Below are 18,146 nucleotides of genomic sequence, written 5' to 3' on the forward strand. Positions count from 1 at the left end.
CCTGAATACGATTTTTGAGAAGATATTGTGTTTTCATAATGTCAACAGGATGTAACAGGTAATTGAGATATACATATTAAATACCTTTAAAAGAAATAGAAAAAAAGGACGCAAGAGACTAAAAATGTCATAAAATATCAACAAAGGCTTTTTAAGTAATGGAAAAATGAAGTGCGATGCAGCATGAAACTTGTTTGCTTTTCAAAATGTACTTTAAATCATTTCTTAATTTAAAGAAATTTGATAATAGTCTATTTTATGTCGAACGAAAAGGAGAAACATAAAAAAAGGAAAAATCATTGAAATCAAACAGTGCAAGTTTGACTGGGAAATTATGTAAATTAGAATCACTTTGTGCACTTGCGCTATTCTAATGTGACCTTCTTTCTCTTACTGCGAATGTCAGGGGCCTTGGAAATAAACTTGACACTTTGAATAAGCACGTGCTGTTCAACGTGCGAAATCGACATTGGAATTGACAGATGTAACCAGCCGGGCCTTCTGTATACGGTGTATGTGGTATTTAGTCAGTCTGCGCAAAAATACCTGGAGCGTCTGCGTTTTTTTCGCGCCAAGCGGTCTGCCACTTGAACCCCGTGTCAAATAGTGGTTTCCAACTTTTCAAGTCTTCTTCTTGTTACTTTTAAACGTAGCAGTTGCAGACTACAACTAATTTTTGGAGGGTGGGGGATGATTGTAATTTGTCAAAAATGATTTTTTGGGGAGTAAAACACTATTCTTTCAACTTAAGCAACTCACCCTTCTAATTCACAATACCACGCGACAATAGGGAACTGCGTCTGTAAATATTACTTAATAAACCAGGTCAAACGCACAAAGGTGCGCGACGCAAACCCCTGGATTGTTTTTTGTATCACTTTAATGTGTTCTGCCGAGGATAAAAAGGAGCAGCCTTCGAGTATGCAAAATATGACATAGAAACTAACTGGATTAAAATCACCTTCAAGCTATTATTATTTAAGTTAGGGAATATAAAAAGGCCGGTGTGTACAGCAGGTAAGAACATATATGTATGCCTGTTACGACTAGGTACCCAGGGCATCAATTCCTGGGCTTGAAATCGAGTGGCCACTTTCATATAATACATCCCTTTAAGAACAACATTATAAGTCATCGAAGCAGTGGTCAGGCCGACTTCAGCTGGTCTCCGGGCAGTGGATCGTCGGAAGGGTGGACAATGACCGTTACTTTTTCCTGAGGCAAGTCATAAAGTCGGCAATCAGAGATGTTGACAATCATAACAACAAAATAACAACAACGCTTTGCAGGTAAATAAAGTCAATCAAAAGATTTATTATATATACCATTCGGTATAGTTAGAAGGTATGAAGTCATGGGCCTGCCATGACGTAAATGATATTTACTCAGTCCACGTGTGCCCAAATTGTAAGCTAACCGCAAAACTATTTATTCTGTCCACTTTCTATGCAGGTCATATTTATCATTGCAAGAAAGTCACTTAGTCAATTGCTGATGATCTTTGACTAAGTCAACAGGACTGATCCCCGTAACACCTGGGATATGCTGTAACAAAACCGGTCAATCATTAAAGTAACCAAAGAATTTGACCGCTTTCAAACATTGCTCAAAATGCCATCATCAGATAGAGAATATACCTCCGTAATTAAGTATCTCGGTGTTTATTCAGTTAGGAAAAACAAATATTTACCGTACAGTCCTAAACGGCAGATAAATACCTTTCTGATGTGAACAAGCATTAGCACAAAATTAAAGTATACAGTTGCAAAAAGGACAATCTTAACTTTTCTAAATTTATCCTGCCACTCCTCATAAGAACAATTTCACAACGATAACATGTTGGCGGGAAAAGTTGTCAAATGACAATAGCCCAAATAAAAATCAAAATAAAATTGCGACATTCGTGTCCTGAAAAACTCTCATCTCTAACAGTGTGCTGAAATTGAGCTAGTACTTCCAGCACCTAAAACAACGATGCTCCTCACCCGAATGGATATGTGATTAATACCTCCTTCAAAATGTTCATGTTAGCAACATAAAAACAAAATGCACTGGCACTTTCTTTAGTTTATGGTTGGTCGATTGTACTTTTGGACGGATTTCCAACGTGGAATAATTAATGAATAAAGCTTCTTTGTTTTAAATCGCCACAAGTAAATCTGAATCATTCTCGAACCATTTTGATGCGTAATACAATCTTTTTTTTTTTTTTTTTTTTTTGGTTAACGACTCACAGTGAGAGATCAATAGCAAGGTGATATGCAGTCACCCATCAAATGTACTCATCCAATCTCCAAAACCAACATTTTACTCACATATTCCCCATAGTACTTTCCTACACGCAAACCCAATTTCCAGAAGCCGATATTTAACTCAAACCTCCACTAGCATTGTTCGATAATTGACATACCCTTCTCGACAATACTTAAAAAGTGACAAACCTCACAAGCTAATGTGTCATCAACATCGTTTCCAATGTGTGTAAATTATTAAAAAACTGTCGATCATCTTTGCAATGTCTGTCTGGGGGTTATTTTTATCGTGTGACACTGGCAGTTACCGGTTGATTTTTCGATATGGTCCCATTTGAAAATTACCAACTCTAAAATGCACCTTCAAAGGCCCAGACAAGACGAAATCCGAATCTTCACAGTAGCCCTAATATTAACAGGTCGTTCACATATTAGGAAGAAGAGAATGAGAACGGTAACCTATTTGCCTAGTTTGCCTGTCTTGTCGGTTTATTTTCCGTAGAAGGTATTCTCCATCCCACCTACCCCACTCGTATTGCAATGCTACCACTACGGAGAACTCCCATGAACTTACTTTCCCTGACCTTATCTTTCAATAATTAACTGTAATTTTTATTCAATCTCACACACTTTCACTCGGATTCACTATTAACTTTACGGGGGTCCAGACAGTACTGAATATTGGCCCCACAGCAGCTAGGTAGCCGTTTTGGGGGAGGTAAAACATACAGACATTCTCAATAGCACTAATAGAGTTCGCAGATAAATGCAGTGAAAGGAACATAACGACCTCTTTGGAGAGTCGCTGGCTTATGAACAAATAGCCTTTTCTTGAAAATGTGTCTCTCTAATGAGAATTCTTTCAAATGGAAGAACTACATTGTATGTAATATCTTTGGACAATGTGGTTGATTTAAGTTTTTTTCAGAACAGTCTGCCATACTTAGATAACAAATTGTCAGTTTACAGTATGGAATACAGAGATACTATAGGGACTGAGGTGCTGTGTTTGTATTGTAAGCATCCCTCACACTTTTTCACTAAAACAATAATGAATGTCCAATTATTTATATGACAATATTGTAATATCTATGATAAATCATTATACTCACTACTTAATATAACAACAGAAACTGCTGAATTTAATTTTTAAAAAATGAATAGACAAAAATAACTACAAAAGCACTGAGAAAGTGCAAACCTCTATCGAGGCAGCTCAATTCTCATGATTATAAATCCTTTAATTAGTGAATCCCAATCAGCAGAATTCTGAACTATCCTGAAAATCTATCAAAATCCATCTATAACTTTTTGGGTTGGCTGTTCAGGGTATCCTATCCAGGATTATCCTGCCAAATCAAATTTTCTTTAAAAAACGAGCAATTTCTCCTTCTCTTGAATCATTGATTCAGAAAGAAAAGTAGCTATGCAGACTTAGAAAATGTGACCTTGGGACAAACATGCAAAGAATACCTTTAACAAACAAAGGCAAAAACAAAACCTCCTAGGTGGAGGTAATATAATCCAATTAGATAATAAAATCTACCTCACCAAAACCAGACTAAAACCTGTCATTCTCAATTATTAAAATTTAATATAAATCTGGTCAAAAGGAAAATAATAAAAATTACATCCAAGAGCCATTTCACAATCAACTCATGCAATTTTGTCACATAACAACCTTAATTTTGCCATGCATAACAGAGGTTTTAAGTGATAATTCTTTTCTTGCAGGAGACTTGGACTTGCTGCGACCTCCAGCCCCTGTAGGACTCGCTCCACGGGACCCACTGCTAGGTTCTGGGGCTGGATTCTCCGCCTCATACTTTCTGGCTTCGATGCGGGCCTCTGCCTCCTCTATCATGCTCAAACCCTGAATAAAATATGGTTGAAATGGGCTTTAAAATTTTCATCAATATTTCCTAAATACAACTAAATTAGATATGAAGTTTGATACTAATATGGTTTTCTTCTAAATTAATTTCATTTTCCTGGGTTTATATTCACATAAAAAAAAAACAAAAAACAATTTGATCAAATAAATTACTCATAGTTTGAAGTTTGAAATCTTCACTTTATTTCCCTATATTGGTATAAAGATTTGGATTTTCATTTGAGATATTTTCAGCATTTATTATAATTAATATCATATTAGACAAAAACAATTTTTATTTCAATTTGTTACTAGTGGAAAAGAAAAATACCAGTACTGTCAAAAAGATCAGATTTCACTTATCCCCAAGAGCTGTACATCTATGAAAGTATGCTTGGCAGAAACATGATCCTGACATTTCAACATCATATTTAAATTGACCAACACTACAATTCTTTAGTATAATACAACCTATGCCAGGTGCCAATCACACATATACACTATACACACAACCTATCAGTCAAACTGACCATATGTCAATCTAGTCCATGAGTAATACCTGGAGACGATAAACAAATCTAACCAAACAAAAAGCACTCTTAGTTTATCAAGGTGCCACATCCAACAGTGTCTCAAGTGGGTACTTACCAGCTCATGATGATACCATTACATAACTGCAGTGACAGAGCCGTATCATTCCCTTTTGTTATTTGGTTTTTAAAGATTTCAAAAATAACATCATCTTACTGACATTTTTAAAGCAAATTTGTAAAAAAAGAAAGTAATAAAAAATAATCTGGGAATTGGGTTTTGGTTTGAAAGTTAGAAAACCATGGTTCTGTTGGATGTTCTCATACCTAGGCAACAAATCTACCAAAACTAACCCAACCGGAAGACCCTGAAAACAACTCTTCAGGACAAAAAGAGAATAACTGATTGTGAAGTCATGATAATCTATGACTGGTCAAAAGCGAAAAAACATACACGTATATTATCCTGTAGTAGTTGCCCTAGAGATTGATTTTCTGGTTCTGTATAGATGTGTGAGCATGCACTAAAAACAATGTGAAAATGAGCTCAATCTCAATATGTTCAATCAACTGCAGCATTTGATTGTTCACACTTGAGCCCTGTCCCACTCCCCTGCCTGAAGTAAACTAACCCAGACTAACTCCTGCGATCAGCTGTTTAGTCCATGATCAGCAGTGATGTTTACATTCAACCAAGAAGGTCTAGTTACTCAAGCAAATCAATAAAATTGTTTTGCTCACAGAACCACAAATATTTAAGCACACACAGGAATTCTATCTTATTATTATTATTATTTTTTTTTTTGACTGAGAGAAGACTGTGTTGCTCTTTCTTGCATTTTCTTTTGGAAAAAACAGAAAGAGGACAAATGGCCTCCTATCTGATTGGATGTAATTTAATTCTAAGCCACTGTAGGAATACCCTGTACACCTGACACCTTATATAAAGTGAATCAAAGATATAGTCTTTTGTATAAAGATATTGGGCAATATGTTTTCCTTTTGTGCTCAATTTTTTTTCTCTGTAGTATTTAAAAAGGATGGTGGATTTCTGTATTTTGCCAGCGATGGTACCTGCTATAGATATATACCTGATATGTATGTATTTATACATTAAATTCTATAAACAGAGGTTGTGCTTGTCAGTTACATTACAGTAATAACCTACCGACAACAATAAAGAGATTTATGCTACCCGGTCAATAATTGTTTTTCTACTTAAAATATACTTTTAAATTTATGGTCCAGTCAGTTGGAAATGTGTACATAAAATATTTTTCTTATAATTACTGACATGCAATTTGCTTATCTTCACCTGGCAATCATTAATAAAGCATTCTGATCACTATTCAGGTAACAAGTCAGTCAAAAAGTAAGTTGTTTACCACTCTTGTAGCCATGGTCACTGTAAGTTTTATTCCTTTGAATAAAGGGTACCGGAGGAAACTGATTGTGCCCAGAAGTGACATGTAGTGGTGTTAGAAGTGAAGCTGAGTGGTCATTTTAAGTACAAGTATTCTCTGCCTAAAATGCATTAAGAAAAAATGTTATCTTACCAAGTTGTTTGGAAAACTGCTTTTTCCTCTGACTACATGTCTTCTCTCCCGTTCACCTCCAGCTTAAAATGATCACTCAGCTTCGCTTCTAACACCACTTTACGTCACATGACATCACACTTCCGGCACAACTTTAACTAATTCTCGTCTCCTCCGGTACCCTTTATTCCTCATCTCTATAATGGGCTCCTTGTAAAAATGTTTTTTTTTTAATCACAAAGGTCCAATATGCTGAAAAATGCGGAAAATTGCTCTAAAATCTGCCAGTATGATGAAGGTATGATGAAAAAGTATACTGATGCAATAACTTTTTTTTTCTAATCTGTGGAGATTTTGCACGAGCAACATGTTGCAGAAAAGTCTGGTCCAATTTGGGAAATTCTAATAAGATTTGTGACATGAGAAAAATCTATTGCCCAGGTTACTGATAACAGCATATTCTAGAAAATAACTATGCAACTGAAGGAAATGATTAACACAAAAGGTTGCAGATGCACCTCTTACTACTAGAGCAATGTGGATAATACCTAAGAATTTTGTCAAGCTTTGGTCTCTGAACACTATGGATAACAACCTCTTTCAATTGAAAATCTTTAATCAGATAATACGATATTAGAGTGTTACAAAAAAGCTGTGGGCACATTCCATTTCACCTGCCTTTAATCTAACCAGTATCTCTCAGAATTTGCTGTATGCATTTCTAAGCCTTTCTAAATCCCCTAGCTAGCCATCAGGAGAGTCAGAAGGCAGGTTTTCAGCTCAGTTTGTCAAGGAGGTTCAAAATGACTGAAATAAGATCTTGATGAAATTAAATCTGATTGCTTCAATTTGTACGGAATGTCTAAGAGTCCCATTTGTGGTTAACCACAAATACACAAAAAAGGCAAAAAATGGAATAGTGGTTCATCATAAGCTGAGTCATATTTTCCACAGCAACATCTTATGAGTTAGACAGATGAGGGGGAGGGGGAAATCTCTCATATCTTCCTGACTAGATAAATCGGAGCAAAAATGTGCCAATTTAAAAATAGATCTTCAGCTATGTATAAGAGTGCAAACAAACTACAGAGGAGCCAGTACTGGAAATGAAGAGAAACCCAAGCTTCTTTAAGTGATCAAATAGAAAGTTCAAGCATGAAGGTTAACCCCCTGATGTTCATTCCAGTGGATACTTCCATTCTCTAGCCACACCCACTGCAGGGATCCACAGCTGCCACCACTGATCACAATGTGGCATTTTAAAGTCAGAGGGCAATACAATGTACTGATATAAATTACACATTTAAAGAAACCTTTTTAATTATTTATATAAAATTTAAAAATCTTCATTTAAGTTATTTCTATCATTTAGTTCCCACTATCAATCTCAACAGGAATCACTTAGATGAAGTTAGTATACAACACACTTACCATAGAAGGTGGAAAAAGATTAATTTTGCTAAGATGTAAGTGTGAGCCTAAAAACTTACTGATCTATTACTTCCAATTTAATTCTACATGTAATGTAGCCTCTGAGATAATTTAACATAATGATTTTATTAAGATTATAAAAAATCTTGGTGTAAAATGTACATTAATATACAACTAAAACAACCCATAATATAGGGCAAACATGTTTTTAAAGTTCGAACTGAAAAAGGAAAAGAAGGGAATCCAAATCTTAACTGACACTCATGGTGAGCTTACGATCAGACAGCCCAAAGGGGATAGTCTCTTTTCTTACATAATACCAGACATTTTGGTCTACTGAATCTGAATTATATACTATTCTTGTTCATCAAACTAAAGTCATGGCCATGCTGCTTTTGACTAGGTATTGTTCCAGGTGTCATTGCAAAAAAGTTTATCAGAGTTCACACTCACATTGTGACAGCAGTAGCTATTAGCAGTGTGTGTGTATGTGTGTTTATACATGTATATATTACAAATATAGTAAAAAGGAACTGAGTTGTAACAGATACCTTGCTATGATAACATAGTCTTTCTACTAGTGTAAGTAATAGTGTGTTATGTGTATGGACAGTCTAGCAATTGGCATCAAATGATAGCTTACTGTTTGACTGTGTACATGAGTTCAATAGTAAAGTATGAGGGTCATTAGTAACGGTACTCTTTTACTTACACAAGCACCAAATGGTTTAATACCAAAACACTTGACACAAAATTATTAGCTAGGACAGTTTTAAGAATTTCAATGTTTGTTTACATTTCAGTGAGTCGAATAACCTCCCGCGAAAAAAAAAAGAACTTTACTCTGTTGACTGAAGTAATTACATACGAGGATATTTCTTACTTTTTTGTCATAGAATACCTGATAATGGGCTGTCAAACATATCTAAATGTGATAAAAAGGCCCTTTAAAAGTGGATGCGGGGCTTTTTGTACATTAGAAAAGAATAAACAAAATCTTCAATTTCCAAATGAATCCACCCCTCTTATGTAATTCCTGCTAGATTTACTACGTCTAGGGACTTAAATAAAACAATGTAAATATAGTAACATTGCTGTGCAACCAAGGGGTTACCATTTTCACCCCAATCCAGGCTATAAAAAACGTAACTGAGGACTTTTGTTCTAGTATCTTGCTCACTGATCATGACCCTATGCAAACCTGCACAAATGTTTTTACAACTAAATATCTCTTCAACTGTTTAGAATGTAAATTATTGATATAATTTCAGCTCCAAGAAAAAATAAGAACCTTTTTTCATGGTTCAAAAGAATCTTTTAAAACCATAATGAAAACCACAGAGCAAAACATAAAATTCTATCCATTTTAATCATATTCAATGTCTATTAGACTACTGCAAACATTTTGTATGGTTTTAGATGGATTTTTAGTGAAAGTGTATCCCTTTTTTTTACCTACAAGGCCTTTCCTGGTCTGCAGTGTGTCAAATCTACAAATTCCAGAACCTTGTAACTCTGCCCCTACACAGTCCAAGCACTCTTAATGCCACAGAGTTTTACATGTAAACCTTCCAAGATAAGGAGACAGCTTACATCAATGAAAAAAAAAGAAGGCAAATATTCATGAACCTTGCCCAGTTCTGGACATGTGCTGTCCAGAATGGAGCTCTATGTCTCTCTCACTTCTCTATCTCCTCGCATCACATCGCCAATTATGTATTTTTTCTTACCCATACATAAAAAGTTGCAGCCCCTGCAGACACATCCCTAACTTCATCCAGCTCATGTTGCTTCATCAGCTCCTTGGCCCTCTTGGCAATCTGCATATTGTTGGCCAACTTGTCAGGATCATACTCCAGACAACGGCGCTTAAGACCATCTTTTCCCGTCTTTCCAACCAGAGCTTGGACGTTTTTCCAGATCTGTAAATATTAAGATAGTTGTAATATAATTTTAAAAAGTAGTGATGCCTGCCATAATGTTGAACTGTTATTCACAAGTACTGAATGATGTGTAGTACATGTTGTCTGAGTTGCAATGCTAAGTCCTCATCATGACTTCTAATAACATTACTTGAAATACGTTTAGCTTCTTTTTTTGACTTTTCTTATAAATAAACCTGGCATTAAAATAAAACATTCCTTTCAAACTATATATTAAACTACTTGTAAGCTGTGTTATTCAGTAATTCCAGCTGCAAGCATGTTTAATATGGTCTGCCAGTTTGGGGGGGGGGGGCTTTCTATACCCACCCAAGGTTTAACTTGACTGTTTTTCTTGAATTCCTTAAAATATCAGAGTACAAAATGTGTAAATTTTTCTCTTTGTTGGACCCAGTTATTTAATGAATCAAGCTGCTGTCAAAGCAAAACATTCTTTATATGCTAAATTTTCATTCAATTCATATGCACTAAAAAGGGGCAATGAAGTTTGAACTTGCTTATACTATAGCTTTTTCCTTCTGTCCTCAATTTCTGTCTACTTAACCAAGTTTATTACATTATACGTAGCCATGACAAAGCAACAGCAACTATAAACAAATTTAGAATTTAATTTCAAACAAGTCTAATAACATTGGCAGGAGATATACTTAAGAAAAGAGTGGATGTGGATTAAGCATGGCATGAAAAAACAACAGTTAACCACATGACCAGAAGAGAAATAGAAAAACTTATTATCAAATACAGAGAAAACATGTTTACATGTACAAAATATAAAAACAGCTCCTATGGTTGCACTACAAATATCATTTAAAAGATAAGTAAGGGATGGTGATTCAGCTGTGTTAGATATCGCACTATTTTTTATTCCATGTCAATCAAGTACTTCCTGACACTAGGTTAGTGGTAAGCACTGTACTTGAAACTCTATTTGAACATGTACATTAATTCACATGGACAGATGTCAAATCAGCAGTACGTCAATGGCATGAGTCTGGCTGGCAACATCAATACATATCAACTGACTATTTTCACTTTCAAATTACAACCTGAATTATGTTTTTAATTCCTAATACCACTTGTAAATATATTTCGCACACATTAGCAATAAAATCTTGTCATGAAATAATCATAACCTCCATAACATGGAACAATCATTCAATTTAAGTTGTGATGTTAATTTGTGGACATCAGTAAAATCAAGTTATCCTAGCTTCTTTATCTATAACATAAGTGAAGAGACTGTTAACAAAGAAAAATAGCAAGACATTATTACACATTTTTAGCCTGCTTACAAAAAGATAATTCTTTTAACTGAGGCCATTCTATTTACATTGAGATAAAGCCATCATTTCTGATTATGTGACTCAACTGTATTTGTTTGGTAAACATACAGTCATCATGTACCCTGCCAAGATTACTGTACACCACAAGAAAAAAGTCATACTGTTGCATAATCACACAGAAGTATATCTATGTAGTGTGTGTGTGTGTGTGTGTGTGTGTGTGTGTGTGTGTGTGTGTGTGTGTGTGTGTGTGTGTGTGTGTGTGTGTGTGTGTGTGTGTGTGTGTGTGTGTGTGTGTGTGTGTGTGTGTGTGTGTTTTGATAGATAGATAGATAGATAGATAGATAGTTAGATTGAACAGAGTGCTGTCTCTGAAATAATGGGAAATATTCTTTCATTAACAGTCTTGAAATATTTGGCTTCATCTTTCACAGTAATGCTGCTGAGGAAATAAAAACAATGTTTTCCAAATCCCAAACATGAATCAAACAGCCTACCTTAGTTTCTTTCTCTGTATGACCATGCAGGAGGAATGTGCCTATCATGACTGTATGGACAACTGTAGGAGGGCTGGAATAACTTCTGATTTCTGCCACTGTGGACTGTTTCAGCTGTAAGATTTCTGCACGGATCCTCTCCAATCTACGTAGCTGTAAAAGGAGTTTATTTGCTTCTGCCATTTCTGGAGCCAGTGCCACCTCAAAGCCTTTCCTTTTGACATTGTTGATAGCTTTCTCCAGTCCTTCTAGGTTACGTTTTACCATGGCATTTCTAAGACCTGCAACCATTTAAAAAATATGTGAGTAATGACAATGTTTAATAAAGTGTCCACAAGGTAGATTCATACCTATAATTTAAAATGACACATTTCTTATGCTTTAAAAGGATAACCATATAAAATGCATGACCCATAATAATTTTCAAGATTATAGTCATCATTATATAAATAATATATCATAAATATAAACTTAAAACAATCATATGCCTTCGCATACACTTACCATCTCTTGCATCCAACTCCTCCAAAATTCTTCGAGCCTTAGGAAGATCTTCATCATCATCCGAGAGTTTTGCCTTCTCAAATTCTTTAACAGCTGGTTCAATTTTGGTGCGATCCCTTGAACTGATGGCAGCCTTAAGTGTCAACCTTATTCTTTTGTTCCTTTCATCTGAAAGTGGTTAAACACAATTTATCATAACATCTTAACAATCATCCTAAGTCAAAATTTTAAAATAACAGTTTTATCTAAATTGAGCAATTTTCAAAACTTGTTTAATAGCTCAGCTTGACTTGAACATTAGTTGAATATCTACAGCTATATGAAAAGGTCAACTGTGCACAATGAATGTGTTAGCTGTACTATAAAAACAAAATTGCACTCATTTCACTTAAAACATTTAATACATTCTCACTGCCAAACTTTCACAAGTATGCTCCTGATGCATGATATTTCATTTTCTCAAAATTGTTTGAAACAAGAAAAAAATGCTTCTGTTATAAGCATCACAGTATTTTTCATTTTTATCTCCTTTTTAACTTTCCTCACTTATTAACTATAGGATACTTAAAACAATTTTGTAAGTTCCTACCATCTTTCCTTCTCTGTGCCTCTTTCTCCAACTCCTCTGCTTCTTTTCTTGCCTTGTCATCTTTTGCATTCTCTCTCTTCTGTCTGGCTTTGTTTATTTCTTCTTCTGCTTCTTTTTCACGTTGTTTAGCCTCCTAATGATAAAAAAGGAGTGTAAGAACTGTCTGACAAAAAGGCATAGTTCACTGTCATCACTTTAATCCATGCAGACATTATAAATACAGGGGTTCCAGTATTTCAAATAAAGTTCTAAATGTTTACATTACCTCTGCTTTTAAAGTATCTGCTCACCTTTTTGCATTAAATATGGTTTGTTTACCTTGGCTTTAGATTCTGAATCTTGAGACTCCTTCTGCTGCAACCTCATCCTTTCTTCATGTTCTCTCAATCTCCTAGCCTCCTCCTCTTCCTCCTTTACAATTATAAATATACAAAACTCTAGTTAAAATTACAACCAATCTGCGCTGTCAATATTTTCTTGAAAAATTGTGGTGGAATTGCCAGAACAAGTGCAAATTAAACATGTTTTACAATAATCCTCTCTAACTGACCTGTCGTCTTTTGAGTTCTTCATCTTCTTCTTCAGCTTTCTTATTCCTCTCCTGTTCTTGTCCTAAAAACGTCAAGAAATAGAACTGTTCACTGAATAAAATTACTACAGAATAACATGAAAACAAATGAAGTTTAAAAATTAGTTACAAAGTATCCATTTAATGTATTGTTTGGGGTTATGTCGATACTCCCCCACACTGATACTCCCCCTTAGTAATTTTTTGCATTATGCGCATCGATACGACCCCACACCGATAGATCCCCGCACCAGTACATCCCCGCACAAATACTCCCCCGCACCGATACTCCCACTCAGTATATCTGTAATTGTGGGGGAGTATCAGTGTGGGGAAGTATTGGTGCGGGGATGTACCGGTGCGGGGGAGTAACTGTGCAGGGACGTATCGACATGTAACCTATTGTTTCATCAAAACACATAGCAGGGTTCAAGCTTGTGGAAAGGATTTGGGTGATGCAACAAACAGTATAAGATATATATGAACCTAAGATTCACAGCAACCTGAAAGCATATGAGGACCATTTGTGTTTGACACTACATTAGTATTTTTGCAATGGGAGAGAAATAAGGAGAAAAAAAGGAAAGACATACTCAAAGGAAATATACATGTTTTGGTTAATAGTAAGCTAATCTAAACACTTAAAAGGGCATTTATTAATTGGGAGAGAAAGAATGCATATAGTCATTGATAATCCAGGAGGCATGGTGTAGAGAGGACATGGCCTAAATAAATTGCCAAACTGAAGAAGTAAATATATATAATGATTATACATAATATTACATTCTTGACAAAAAAACCAAGTGTGAAATACACTGGCTAGTTATCATTTGCCCTTCCATTTGTGAACCTACATTTTTGATAGTCGCAAATTAGTAACTCACAACAAACCAATGGCACACAAGACTACAGCTACAGACATCACCTTCTCCTGTAATAAGTGTTTCCTCCACCAATCCTTCCATCTTAACTTCATGCTCCTGATCACTGCTCTGATCCATGCTATAGGAATCAGAGTCTATAGAATTGTTAGTAGGTTCACACTCGATTATGTTAGTATTTCCAGGCTTGGGTTTATTAGTAGGTTGTTGATGAGAATTTAGCGAGTTCTCAGAAGTGTCAGTGGGTGGCGGCAAAGCAGGTTCTAGGTCTAAAGCAGCATATAAGGTATGGTTTGCTATAGCCACACACCAAAACAATACACATTCAATGTTTCATTGCTGTTTAAAGAATAAAGACCCCCGACAAATTAACTAATTATCACAACTATGAGGATCATGGTGCTTTTACATTATGTTATATTATATAATGTTAATAATTGTTATAGGCTTATTGCACCCAGACATGGCATACATGTGAAACTGATAATATCCTCAAGCAAAACACCAACAAACTGGCAATTATATAAATGTCCAAATACAGATGAATTAAGTTGTCAGTTGACAGCACAACTGGAGAGCTTTTGGTCTAATAGTGAGAAACAAATAATAATAATAATAATAATAATAATAATAAAAGTAAAAGCAATTACTTTTCAACATAGAGGTAAAATTTGGTGAAAAACACTTACGTCACCATAGAATGTTATCTATCCATCCCAACTAAATCAAGAAAACTTACTTTCTTCTTCCAGTAACCTTTTCTTTCTCAACTCATCTTCCTCCTTTTGTCTACGGAGCCTTTCTTCCTGAACAAAAATTTATAACAATTCGTCAATTTATATCAACATCAATGTTGATTAATTAAAATGATTAATTAAATTTTCATGTTACAATTTGCTAAATGCTTAATTAATAACAAAAAAAGGTGTTAACTGGTTAATGAATCATTACCTAGTTCTAAATTATTGTACCTATCACATTTTATTTCTATCTTTAATACCTAGGATACTTTTTAAAGATACATATAGTTGCATAAACAATACATGACACTGTACCTCTTCCAACTTTTTCCTCTTGGCCTGTTCCTCCAGTCTCCTCTTCTTTTGCTCTTCTTTTTCTTTCCTCAATCTTTCTTCCTCTTCTCTCTGCAGTCTTTCCCTCTCCAATTTCTTCTTCATTTGTTCTAAAATAAAAATAAATGACAATAAAATAAAAGATCATAACTGTTTCACATTTTCCATCCACACGTTATATCTAATGTGTTTTTCCACCAATATTAGATCATATAATATAATATAATGAAATGTGCAAACCACTAAAACATTAGTTCTAATACAAACATGCTTATATATGGATTTCTGGGATGCACATACCAGGTTTATCTAATGTCAATAACTTTCCTTTCGAAAAATGGAGGAAAACTGTTTACAAAATTTTGTAGCCCCCTTCTTAAAAAAAAAAATTAACAAAAAATTCACTTATTTCCTTTAAACTGCATTTACACCAAAGTCACCAAAATAACCCTCACCTTCCATATCTTTTTCTTCTTCTTTCAGCTCTATCTCCACTTCAAGTCTGTTTGGAATGTTACATAACTCCACCTCTATCTCTGCAAAACTAACCCCGCTCCCAGGCACAGGTCTTGTTTTGATAAATTTGTCCCATTTTCTTCTAGAAAAACTTTTGCCATGAATAGACTGCATAAACCATCTGTAAAATTATTATCATTAAAGGGAATTTTGAAAAATAAACACATTTTTTAAAAAACAGATATCAAACATAAAGTTCAACTTCACAGAAATGCTCTAAATCTTTCAGGAAAAACGACTTTATCAGTGACAAAAAAAAGGCAATAGTGTAAATGACTTCACATTATGTGACTTGTATTTCAAAGGCATATTGTTACATACTATTGTATATGACTATTACATTTATCTCAAGCTTCTAGTAGGCAACTGAAAGACATCCCTTTGCATAACTCAGGATCAGGTGTCATTTAAATTAATTTAATTCCAAAAAATCTATATCAACCTGTACAATTTCATATGCTTACTTTGCCTGTTCCTCTGTAATAGTATCTCTTTGCTGCCTGTCCAACATGGCGAACTCCCACCTTAGTTCTTGTACCAGGTAGTATCTCCTGTCCATCTCCAGTAGTACATCATACATCTCACTTGGGTCTACAGTGGCACTGGCACATACATACTTGATAGAGGCTAAAACCTAATAAAAAATATGCCTGATGCAATATCACATAGCATAAAAACAGTGATCTTGTATCTCTTATTAAAGGGATAATAACTCTTCGTTTTGGCCAAAAAATGAATTTTCCTGGAGTAAACAACAATTTTCCCATACTAACCAATGGTTAATGAATCCATTTTTACATTCAAAGTTAGTCCCTGGTTTTTTTCTAAAAAGTTTGGTTTTTTGTTAAAATCTCTTAAGAGATTATAACAGAGTATAGCTATCAATGGAGGTCACATGGTCTGAAGACAAGCTCATATATCAGAATAATAGCTGTAACTGCCGTTTTTGTGGTAAAACAGAATATATTATATTTCTATGAGTTGTTCACAATGTTTTTATTGTGAAATATAGATATCATATGAAGAGTTAAAAAACAGATATAAATTGACCAAAAGCATAGAAACAATGCCCTGGGCTTATAAGTTTTTAAAAGAAATTAAAACATACTTCCCAAAAGGCCAATTAAAGACAGAGATTAAGTGCAGTGTCCAACGCATGACGCTATAGCGGCAATTTGGGGGGAAAAATGTCGTTTTCGGATTTGGGATTTTCTCTATAACCAAGACAGCTATTCAAGTGATTCAAACGGCCTCATAAAGCTGGTTGAAAGCACTTCAATCGGGTACCAGGGAATTGTCTTAAACTATTTACTTTTGATTTTATCGTCTTTTACGTTAAATTACCCTATATTTCAATGGGTTATTCACTTCAAAAGACGATAACTTTCAAACAAACAATTTCCAACATCCCTGGTATCAGACAGTAGTTCACATTTTTAACAACAATTTGTGCAATTTTCGTAACGATCGGTTGCTTAGATAGGGAGATATACCTGAAACCGCTTGTCGGTTGAAAAACTCATCAAAAGACACATTTTGCAGTGCAAATTCAAAAAAATTATTATATCCAACGTTAGATACTTTGTTGATTAATATAAACACACAAAAAACTAAAAAACATGATTTTAGGCGTAGTTTACCCTACTACTGGTGGCCTTAAAAGAAGCATTTTATAGTATTTCTGAAATCTCCAGCATTATATTTGGCACAATATTTGAATCAGATTTTTTATACATTTATTTATCAAAATAAAGTGCCAGCCTCTACAAAATACAATTCCATTCAAAATAACATTTATTACCTGTGGAAAACTTATTCCTCCCATCCGAATTTCTTGATGCATGGACTGTAATTGGAGAGGTGTTAATTCACCTGTTCTGTCTGTGTCAAACATCATGAAGATATCATCAATGACCTTCATCTGATCTTCTGTAAACCCAAGCTCACCCATTGTTTTGCTCTTTCACACAATTATTTGGGAGGTGGGGTATTATAAAAAACTAAAAAAAAAAGGAAATAAAACAGTTGAGTTAAAATATGTGAATGTTTTGTTTATATATATAAACATTTGCATGGAGTCAGAAATTAATGTTCATTTAATATTAAATAAAGTATCAACTGTACCTTATTCACAGCGCTGTTGACGACAGAACTGCTTGGCTATTCAGCAGTGAGTGTTCATTGTACTAGTACATTTTGAAGAGGTGAGAGGTAAGACAAAGATCTGACAGCTCTCGCATCTTAGTGGACATGCTTGGTGGACATGCACCTATATCTTTCATGCTTTAACACATGCATATTCTAGTACATATCATTGATCATAATTTGATAAATTGGAGTCCTACAGCGTGGATTTTTCCTAAACAATTTAACTTAATTAAACAGCACTGAAACTTTAATACCAAAAAATGTATATTTATTTAATACAAACACCAAACACATCTTAATGCATATATGTGTAAAATGGTTTTACCTTGTTTTCAAATAATGCAAAACTCTACATCTTGTTTTATTTACTATCAATAGAGTTTCCTACATAACTTCGCGGCAGCCATTTGCAAACATATCTAAGGAAGTGCCTCTCCTCGATAAAGACTCATTTTCGAAAGCTTTCTATCTACCAATGAAAACAGTTTTCATTATAGTTTGTGTTGCATGTAGTCTGAAAAGA

At 34.6% G+C, this 18,146-nt stretch overlaps 1 protein-coding gene across 1 annotated transcript; it reads right to left on the minus strand.

The window, feature by feature from the left end:
* Positions 1–1,290: 1,290 nt before the first annotated feature.
* LOC106169176 (uncharacterized) lies at positions 1,291–18,106 on the minus strand. Its single transcript, XM_013548597.2, has 13 exons — positions 17,949–18,106; positions 17,277–17,475; positions 15,940–16,109; positions 15,415–15,596; positions 14,942–15,069; positions 14,626–14,692; positions 12,988–13,049; positions 12,756–12,848; positions 12,438–12,570; positions 11,849–12,016; positions 11,345–11,625; positions 9,352–9,543; positions 1,291–4,125 (listed from the first exon to the last, which is right to left on the minus strand). Exons 2-13 carry the CDS (start codon positions 17,424–17,426, stop codon positions 3,922–3,924), a joined length of 1,830 nt encoding a protein of 609 aa, XP_013404051.1. The 5' UTR covers positions 17,427–17,475; positions 17,949–18,106; the 3' UTR covers positions 1,291–3,921.
* Between the last annotated feature and the right edge of the window lie 40 nt (positions 18,107–18,146).

The sequence above is a fragment of the Lingula anatina genome, chromosome 1 (genome assembly GCF_051362555.1).
Source record: "Lingula anatina isolate TDL-2025a chromosome 1, LinAna3.0, whole genome shotgun sequence".
Taxonomy (NCBI): Eukaryota; Metazoa; Brachiopoda; class Lingulata; order Lingulida; family Lingulidae; genus Lingula; species Lingula anatina.